Source organism: Venustampulla echinocandica (assembly GCF_003357145.1).
Source record: "Venustampulla echinocandica strain BP 5553 chromosome Unknown scaffold_15, whole genome shotgun sequence".
In the NCBI taxonomy this organism is placed as follows: domain Eukaryota; kingdom Fungi; phylum Ascomycota; class Leotiomycetes; order Helotiales; family Pleuroascaceae; genus Venustampulla; species Venustampulla echinocandica.
Genome location: NW_022474220.1, coordinates 291,302 through 301,885, shown reverse-complemented (window position 1 = coordinate 301,885; position 10,584 = coordinate 291,302). Strand labels below are relative to the sequence as shown.

Here is a 10,584-nt window from a genome sequence, read left to right as displayed (position 1 = left end):
GATGATGAGATCATCTAAGCCCAAGAGAAAGATTAGGAACACGCAGACTACACCAATAGGAAACTGCGGGTCCCAGACGCATTCGCAAAGGAATTCATCCTCAAGTACTATGCAGCACTAGCTCATAGGCATCAAGGAATCAGCAGGACCCTTTGGCGAATCAGACAACACTATCACATTGACAAAATTAACACTGTAGTCAAGYAAGTGGTAGGAGAGTGTGATACTTGCATTCGCAACAAGAGTGTGCGACACGCTCTGTACAGAAAGATAGGAACTACCCCTATTCCGGAACAACTATAGAAATCGATCTAATAGGACTTTATTGTTAAACTCCCGCTTTCCAAAGATCTAATAACAGGGGTGATGTACGACTCAATCCTGGTCATTATCGAACAGCTTACGAAATACATGACTGTTATTCCATATCTGGAATCCAGTATAGCCGAAGAACTTGCATTCGCCTTCTTGCGAGAAGTCGTAGTAAGACATAGGATACTAGAAGAGATCATATCTGACCGGGATAAACTCTTCACATCCAAGTTTTAGACTACTTTAACTGCCTACTTAGGAGTTAAGAGGAAACTATCGACTACTTTCTACACACAAACAAATAGTAGAACAGAAAGAATGAATCAGATAATCGAAGTATACTTACGCTGTTATATCAACTACAAACAGGACAATTAAGTATCGTTACTCCCACTTGCTACATTTACATACAATAGTGCAATCACGGACACAACGAAAGTATCGCTATTCTTTGCCAATTACAGATATAACGTCAGTGCCTATCACGAAGCCCAGACATCAGACATCGATAACTAGTTAACACAAGTCCAGACAAACGAAATCAAAGACCTACATAGGGAACTAAGCAGCGAGCTTCAGTTTATTGCAGAAAAAAGCGCCTTGTACTACAATTCGAAATGTAGTCAAAAGCCAACACTACAGGAGGGGGACAGAGTTTACTTGCTCAGAAAAAATATCAAAACTAAACGACCAAGCGATAAACTAGACTACAAGAAATTAGGACCATTCAAAATTAAGAAATTCAAAGGACGTTTGAATTACAAACTTGTTCTACCAAAGTCAATGAACATCTTTCCGGTTTTCTATATTTCTCTCCTTGAACTAGTACTACTAGGCGTACTACTAGCGCCAATAACCGAAATAGAACTAGTCAACCCAAACGCCGAGTACGAAGTCGAACAGATATTGGACTGTAGACGAGTCAAAAGCACAGTCAAATATTTAATCAAATAGTTGGACTACCTACATTCGGAGAACATATAGGAACCCAGGACTCATCTCAACTACTACCAGATACTTGAGGAGTTCCACCACCAAAATCGAAAGTTGCCCAGATCAGGTCATCAGGACCCGGCAGAGGACCAAAGTCGAAAGAGAGGTCGCCGCCTAAGCCGCCAGTCGTAGCAGCCAGCTGCCTCGACTCCGCTTCACGACGGGCTTCTATTTCCTTTTCCTCCTTTTCTCTTTCTTCTGCCTTATCCAACTCGTCTAAGTCGCGAAGCCTACGCCGGACCAACTCGGCACCCCGTCTCTTAACAAGAGCCTGTTGTTTCTCGAGCTGTTATACTCGAGCAAAGCCCTCTATAGCCGCAGCAAAGGCCGCGTCTCGCTCGAACTAGAGACAGGCCTCCTCGCGTTGAAGGGACTCCAGGTTAGAGAACGAAATCCCCTTCACGTCACATTTCACACTACGACGAACACATTCACCACACCTTTTCGACATCTCGTTCAAAACAATGCAGGACCGCCCGTACTTCTCGCAACTCGTACAAGGCAGCATTTCGATACTGTCGGAATTTATTTTGTTACAGAGAATAATTCTCTCCTTATATTTCAGGGTACGTTGGAGTAGTATAATGAAGAAAGAAGAAAGCTATACCTGACGTTCGATATTTTCGATATAACCTTTAAGCTAAAGGACTACGCTAGGCCACATAGGGGATAGTGTTACGAACGCCAACCTTATAGCCTGAAGCTCGGGTAGTATAACTTACTACCACAGAGAACCATAGAAGCATGTAACGAAGTCACGTGATAGTAAATAGATCGGGAAAGATCAATAATCTATTCGTATAAAGAATCATAGGAATCATCGATTCACTATAATCCAGGAGCAGGAAAGTTCTATATAAGCAATGTAATTTCCTTACTAGATAGGAGCTTCGTGCTCAACTTGATTCTTAAATATCAATTATAACAGTTTACCTTGATTACACTTGAATCCTTCCGTGATTCACTCACTCTGACATCACTTACAGATCATTAAAAGAGATCACTGCATTACTTCGCTACGCAAACGAAACAGAACACCTCCAATACGACTCCCCGCCGGAGGAACTATAGGAACCGTTACATGTAGTTCTAATAGTTGTTATAAATTCTAGTAAAGTCTTTTTTCATTAATAATATCTATAACTACAAAGTTAGTCATATATCCTAGCACTAAAGCTACATTGAGTAACTTGATTTAGTCAGAGCTTTTTAGAGTGTTTATATTCAGGATTACAGTTCCTTAAACTTCAATTAGATAAGTTGTTTTACTAGAAGTAAGTTTATCACTGTCGTGGACATCCTTGGTCTTTTTGAATTAGCTCTTCTTTCTGTTGTTATATAAATATATATCGGAAGTACTATCAAATGTCCAGTAGTTTACTAAGCGATATATGCTAGTTTGACTACTTAGCGTATATACTCCGGCGAAGGAGACAGTATAAGCTGTTAATATTCTTTTAGGAGTAAGGCTCGAAGTAAGAGCTAGAGTAGTAATAGAACTTTAGTTATTTGCTAAGTCGTACTCTTTTTATATCTACTGTTCTTTTGTCTTTGATTAGTCTAGATAGTCTAATAACTTATTTAATTAGTTAATTCTTTCTAGATTAAACTTCTAATCTGTAAACCTTTTTGATAAATTCAAATATTAATACTGTTCTTATTTATAAGTAAATCTATATAAATACTTTAGTTTTAGGGTTTTCTTAGATTTTACTGTTTCATCTTTCGAGGAGTTCCCTAGTTATTCCTGATTCTAGAATATAGTAAAAGATATGTATATTTTTGAATACCCAGAAACAGTAATATTTCTCCGGTATATATCTCTGAAATCTACTACAAGATTATACAGAGTTAGTAATAAGTATTTATTCCTAATATCTTTAGTCAAGAGATAATCTTATATTGTCGAAAAGTTAGATTCAATTAGTTTTATAATTTATACAAAGTCAAGGAAGAGTTTGTCACCTTGGACTTCCGAAAGATTAAACTTTACAACTTTTCTATAAATAGTTTCCTACTTTTAGAAGAATTGTTTAATATTTTCTCCTTTATTATACTTTCTCAATTTAGTATATTCTGCCGACAAGTCTAATTTAGTTGTATAATTAGTAAGAACTAGATATTTTTTAAATACTACTAGTATATTATATACAGTAGCTTAATCCTGGAAATATATTCTATTCCTAATCGAGACAGACTTGAAGATATACTCCTATATTGAGTTAATCAATCTGGAAGTCTCTTAGTATTCTTTATATTTGATCTGATAGTCGAAGTACTATAAATGTAATAGTTCTATCTCATTAGCTGAGAGTTTGTTAAATGAGTTAACTTCAAAGTTGATATTCTTGAAAGTAAGTTTAGTTAGCTTTTGACGTTTTTCAGGAGTAGTTTCCGAATTAGGATTAATATACTCCCAGGTATACTAGTCTTCTCCTGAAGCTATTGATCTAACTGTCTCAAGCCAAGGTTCCCAATCTCTGGGTCTATCAAGAACTAGGAGTAGTCTAGATATAGTTAGAGTTGAATACTCTGTCGACATATTAGTAGATATGAAAAGTATAAAGTAGTAAGAAGTGTAGATTACAAGGGATTTGAAAGTATTGAAGAATTAGTAGTAGAATCAATAGAATTCCAAATAAGTATAAAGAACACTCAAATAATTTGTTTGCTACGTGATACTTTTAGTAGCCCGGGCTTATAACTGTTGATTAATAGGACCCAAATTAGTACACTTAATACAAGTAATTGATTAGTTAGAATAAGTTATAGAATAGAGTAATTGAATTAATTAAGAAGTTTAATACTATAAAGTGAAAGCTTTATATATATAGGCAAATGAATGTATAGAGTCAGGTGATTAATCAAGTAACTCAAGGAAATAATACCGATAGTATCCGAATAGTTTCCTAGGGCTTCCATCATCATGTGCTATACTAATTAGTATGGGATACGATGATATCCGTGTATTCGGCTCATCGCGAGTACACATATCTCATTTCTCTTTTGTGGTGGAGAAGTGCCAAGTGGGGTGCCTAAGTGGCTTGACCAGCCGGCCAGGGGAACTCCCATAACTCCCATATTCTAACAATATTTGAAACGAAATCGATTGGCTCATTTATCAGCGTGAACGTTTGTTAGAGTCCGGAGAAGGAGTTGGCCCATGGCCAAAGCCGGCTCATCCAATATACGCTATGTCTCAACGCCACCATGAAGCATTTCTAATAAATCTCGAGTCTCACAGATGCTGTTATGAAAGAGGTGAATCAAGATCAACAGACTCATCGATTTCCTTTCAAGCTATGATTGGAGCTTTAGACGAATCGTCAGGGCTGCACGCATTAGCGACTGAGACCCCCAGGACGCACCTCCAAAAACAGCACGGATATAAATTCTCCTAGTTCGTATATCCTATCGAACATACAGAGGTCAACCCCGAGTATCAGAACGTCAATAAAGACGGCATTTCAGTATGAGAAAGCGTCTCCACGACTTGAAAGCCGGGCTCAAAGCCGATCTGAAAGCTGCTCTTCCAGCACGACCAAGCCAGCAAACCGAGGATCAATCATCTATCGATGGGGCCTCGACCTCGACACTAACAGTGCCGGCCCTTGTAAAATTGGATACTCCAGATCAGACATCGGACGGTCCTCCTGCCTTGAGTAAGGCGAGTAATGGTCAAGATGATAAACCTGCGACGACCACGCAAATTGGGCATAAAACGGGTCACGTGATATCGGACATCAAAAGTGGAAGGTCATCGCCGGAAACTTCCCTTCAGGTTGAGGACGGGCGAGTTTCGAGTGATCAACGAGATCCAGAGCATTCGGCTAGCAATGAGACTGTCGCTTTGCTAGGAAAAGAGAACAACAATGGACTTTCCCTCAAAAAGGATGAGTGGCAGGTGGCATCCGAAGCTGTATGGAAACAGGCTTACGACCGATTCGTGAAGGAGCAAAAGGATCTGAGCGAGTTCTATGAGACATTCATTGGGGTTGATGCTGGTGTTCCCCCTAACTCAGACATCAAAACAGAGATGAGAGCAATTGTGGAGAAGCAGCAAAAGCACATGGAGGAAAGACAATGGACTTTTCGAGCATGGGGGATGTCGAAACCAAGGAAAGTCAGAGATGCTATCGATGGAATTTTCAGTACGGCGAAGAATGCTTCTGGCCTTATATCTCTTGGTATGACTTTTGCCCCAGTATACGTGTCGCTCCCGTGGTCAGCGATAAGTGCTCTAATCCCTTTCATAATGAACGACACCGCACAACAGAATGGGGCCATTCAAGGAGTTGAAGACATCACAAGAATCATTCACGGATACAACATTGCCGAGAAAACGTACCTCGGAATGAAGGGCGCGGAAATTGATGAAAGATTTGCCGATGCTGTACTTGACCTTTACGTGGCTATTTTGACATACCAGGCCGAAGTTGCGCGGTATTTCGGGAAAAGGACTGCTATAAATCTGTTGACAAACGCTTTACAACAAGGAGTCGTCTGGAAAGATGAGTCTGCGTCCATCGTCAATAAAGACAAGGAAGCCCAAAGAAACCTATCGTTTCTCGGGCCAGGACTGGTTGAGGAGTTCTTCAAAATGCAAAATAAGAAGTATGAGCTCCTTATCAGGGCCATCTCTAGTCAAAGAGATCGAGACGACGACTTGCTCAAATGGCTTTATCCTCGCCCACCGTTCGAAGGTCACTTTAAAGTAGCCAAGGATCTTGGCCAGCGTTATACCTCCTCAAATAAATGGATACTCCATCTCCCAGAGTTCATAGACTGGAAGTCTTCAGCAGATGGCGTTCTCCTGTTAGAAGGTAGTGTCGGAACGGGAAAAAGCAGCATCACATTTTCAGTTATCGAGGATTCGTTGAAAAATCCTGGAGGTGGCCACCTTGCTTTCTTCTACTGCTCTAAAAGTACGGGGGTTGATCAAGATTTGACTTTGTCTATCTTGAAAAGTTTCCTACGACAATGTGCAACTAATGTCGAAGAGGGGTCAATCCACTCGACTATTCGCGAGTTTCATGACGATAACAAGGAGAGGTGTCCTGAAAAATGCGATCTTGGGTCAGAAGAATGTTTTCCACAGCTCAAAGACATTGTGAATGCGTCTAGACATCTCACTATAGTGATTGATGCGCTCGACGAATGCCAAGACCTTGATGATTTATTGTCAAATATTGAGGAACTACGGAGAGAGGCAGGAGACAAGCTTCGAATATTCTTGACAAGCCGATATGGACTTGCTGATACCGTTCGCAGCTACTTACCAGACGCCAAACGCCTTGAAATCCTTGATCAAAACTCGGCTGATATCGAGGAATACTTGAAGCAGGAGATACCTGTCGAAATGGAAGCGCGCCGAGTCGGCAATGCTATGACCGATGAGCAAGCTAACAGATTAAAAGAAATGCTCAAGAGTCGGGCTCGAGGAATGTATGCACTAATACCTTTTGTTTATGATTAAGACTGATTCATGCTTGTAAGGTTCCTCTGGGTCACACTCCAAGTGGGTGTGTTCCTTCCGCAAGACCGGCGCGCAAGACCCAAAACTGTGGAAGATGTAGAATCAAGGCTCAAAGCGCTCGAGGCATCTGGTGCAGACCTTCACGAAAGGTTAAGTAGTGCTTACGATCAAGTCTATAAAATTGCCATCGGACCTGCTGATCAGTCTCGTCGAAAAGCTATGGTCGATACAGCTCTAAAATGGGTGCTGTGCTCGTACCGACCTGTCAACATATCCGAGCTCTGTTACGCAGTTGCCATTGGTCCAGACGGTGTTTTGAACGAGAGTATCAAAAATGGAGATGACGTCCTACTTGAAGTGTGCAGCAATCTGCTTACTAAAGACCCATCCGGTGTCATCCGCCTTTCTCACCTCTCGGTGAAAGAATATTTTCAAGGTCGGAAATCGATCACGGAATCTTCTGGCCCATTCGATGTGATAAATTGTCATGCACAAGTTGCGCTTACTTGTTTGCACTACAAATGCCTCAATGTTCCACGAGAAAGCAGTCAAGCATCTCGTACTCAGCACGAGTTCTCTGTGACAGCTAATGATATCAACGCTATCGGCCTCCCCACGTACGCTGTCACCTATTGGTCAAAACACTACAAGAATGCTGGCCGCAATGAGAGCAAGGCATTAGAGGAAAGTAGTCTTTTTCGACTTCTTATAAAGTTCCTCGAATCTCGTCCGGATGGCCCCAGAAGAATGCAAATTCTAAACCTAGGTAACAACGACAATCTCCAAGATATCCCAGGACCAGTCTTTACACTAGAAGACAAACTTCGCAAGGCTGCTAGGCTCGGCTGGGAAGATGAGGTAGAGAGCCTCATAGCCCTAGGTGCTAGTATATACGGTCAGAATGCCTATGGAGATACGGTACTTCATGAAGCTGTAGATTGGGGTCGAGCAGATGTAGTAGAGATTATTCTTGGCAATGCTGATGTGCGAGATCCCGATTTGCTAAGTATAGCGAACGCCTCGGGTAACACCGTACTGCATGCATCTGTTTTCTGGGGCAGGAAAGATGTTCTGCGGGTCATGGCGGACAGATCTTCCTTCTTTGCCCCCTTGAATATTAATTCTATGTCGCCGCTAGATGTTAGTAACATGGAGAAACATCTAGAGGCTGACCAGGTTTCACCTGCCCCATCTGACTCCACTCGAGTATCAGCCATATGGGACCAAAAGAAAGTATTCTTCGCAGGCGCGTCTTTGACCACAGAACATGGGCGCTATATATATGAAGAAAGCAACACTCCATATATCCAAAATACGGAAACAAAGACCGAGTTCAAGGATCTTTGTGAGTACTGTGAACTTGATCGCTGGCTAAGGAATCCAAGCTGTGGATTTTATTACAAACACCAAAAAACTTATGCAGGTAAGAGTTTCCGAAGGAGATAAATCACCTCGTCATTCTKAATGTCATTGGCTGACCGGGTGTTTGCGAAGACCTTGAAACCTCTGCTTCATGTGGCTGTAAACTTTGCGCACTCTTCGTGCAAGAGTTCATTCGTCGAGGCTACTTCTTCGACGATAGAGACGAAACAAGCTCGTATGTGTCTGTTAAGCTATCGCTTGCCAATGTCCCATGGTCTAGTACAGGCTCTCGAGATCTACTCACCGTATTAGTTGGTGAGAATGCCAAGGTAGTACTAGAATTGCACATCGATAGTGGTTAGTATTGAGATCTTCCTCTAAGATTTTTTATTCTCTTGTGGGAGGATACTGATGTGGAAGATGCAGATAACGCCCCAACTAGAGGAACTTATGAAGACCTTAGTGGAAGATCCATAGCGCGAGTTTCCCACAGCGAAGAATGTTTCTCTCTGGCGAAATCATGGCTTGATGGCTGCCAAAAGAGTCACACTAAATGTCAAGCAAATCTAGAATCCCGATTACCTACAAGGGTTGTCTGCTTTGACGATAGCTCGGACGATGATGACTTTCATCTACGCCTCCGCAACAGTGAAGTGGACGAGCGTGGGGCATATGTCTATTTATCGTACGCCTGGGGGGGGCTCCAGCCTTTAATAACTAAAGAAAGCAATATGTCGGATTTTACGAAAGGAATACCTCTGGAGACCATTCCCGTAACCTGGCGTGATGCTTTCGTTCTAGTACGGCAGCTGGGCATCAAGTACCTGTGGATTGATGCTCTATGTATCGTTCAGGATTCGCAGGAAGATTGGGCTCGAGAGGCCTCCCAGATAGGTGACTATGTCTCAAATGCAGCCATTGTTCTTGCTGCTGGATTTGGGGCCAACCCCAGTACTGGATTATTTACAAGCAGACAGACCGAAGATTTGACATGGCTTGTCTACACTGGGGTAAAAGCCGGTGGCCATTCAAGCAGCGGAGTTGTTCGTTTTCGACGTCCGTTGGAAGAGACGCGCGAGGCAATCTTGAAGACGCCATTGGCACAACGTGCCTGGACGATGCAGGAAACTGTATTACCAGAGAGATTACTTTATTATGGTTCGGAGCAGCTGTATTGGAACTGCCAAGAGTATGCCCTTGCTGAAGGAAGCACATTTCCGGAAAGACCCATCTGGGACCTTGCATCCCAGATGCGGGCTCTATCGACTCAGCCGACGTCCAATATATCCCCATTACTACTCAACCCATGGTATGGTCTTGTTCAGGAGTACAGCGCCAGGGTTTTGGTCTACCGCGGGGATAAATTTCCTGCGATTGAATCCATTGCGCGGGCTTTTGAGGCAAGCGGCGGTAATTACTTTGCAGGCTTATGGAAAAACGACATGCACAGAGGCCTGCTATGGAATGTGACCAAGCTAGCGAAAGCAGAGCGGCCGGAGTATATTGCGCCTTCTTGGAGCTGGGCGTCTCTAGACGTGCCTGTTAACTATGAAGTTATGAAAGGGATCAGACTCCCGATAGACTCGAGGAGCAGTGCAAACATCATTGACATTACGGTTGAATCTAGTAAGTAACTCTTGGTACTTTACCAACATTCAGCGACTTCGCATACTCTGCAAATAACATAGAAGTCCATTGTGTAAGGTTTTCTAACAGCAACTACACAGGCTCGTTTCATTCATTCGGACGGGTCAAGAGTGGGCATCTCATCCTGAGCGGCTTGGCCCAAGAAGTCAATGAAGATCTAAAACTCTCCTCCTCTACATATCTTTTTGATACTAGGAGAGGCCGAGATTTATGGGAAGCAAAGGCCAGCTTCACCAGCGTGCTGATTGCAAGATGGGCCCATGGTCTTACCAACAGAGGCAGCCAATGGGTAGGACTTATCTTGTCCAAGCTAGAGAATCAGGACAACACGTATGTTCGCGAGGGACTGCTCATCGGACCCATGTATGAAGACAAAATGCTCGGATGGGAGCGACGGACTTTGAAGATTGTTTGACCAATTTGTAGTTCATCTCCCCAACTGTTCAGTTACAAAGCTCTCGTTCTCCTAACCCATATAATCTGCGCCGAAAGTGAACCTCACCAAATCCATTTCCGTCTTTGAACCTGAGCAGTCGCTGCTCCAATCTGAGCTAATCCCTGAATCCTGACCACGCTAATGAGCTAGCTGGATCATGCCCAGGGCCTCTTCGGGCGCCTTCGCAAATCGGTAGTAGTTTCTATATTATCTAAAAATAAATTTTAGTGATGCCTACTGAAACGGAATTACTTCATTTAACCGCTTAAGGTGGCCGGTAGAGGTATCCGTTCACGCTCCCTGTTAATCGTACAAAATTCCCTCCGATCCAGTCTCACACGACTCTTTTTTAGCTCCC

The 10,584-nt window shown here is 42.6% G+C and overlaps 2 protein-coding genes across 2 annotated transcripts; one reads left to right on the top strand and one right to left on the bottom strand.

The window, feature by feature from the left end:
* Positions 1 to 1,312: 1,312 nt before the first annotated feature.
* Positions 1,313 to 1,756, bottom strand: BP5553_10467 (uncharacterized protein; the record flags this gene model as incomplete). The annotated part of the gene is made up of 2 exons (XM_032019090.1): positions 1,313 to 1,591; positions 1,733 to 1,756. The coding sequence occupies 2 exons, from the start codon at positions 1,754 to 1,756 to the stop codon at positions 1,313 to 1,315; spliced, it is 303 nt and encodes a 100-aa protein (XP_031864797.1).
* Positions 1,757 to 4,777: 3,021 nt separating this feature from the next.
* On the top strand, positions 4,778 to 10,205 carry BP5553_10466 (uncharacterized protein; the record flags this gene model as incomplete). Its single annotated transcript, XM_032019089.1, has 5 exons — positions 4,778 to 6,750; positions 6,802 to 8,126; positions 8,276 to 8,500; positions 8,570 to 9,769; positions 9,871 to 10,205. The coding sequence occupies 5 exons, from the start codon at positions 4,778 to 4,780 to the stop codon at positions 10,203 to 10,205; spliced, it is 5,058 nt and encodes a 1,685-aa protein (XP_031864796.1).
* Between the last annotated feature and the right edge of the window lie 379 nt (positions 10,206 to 10,584).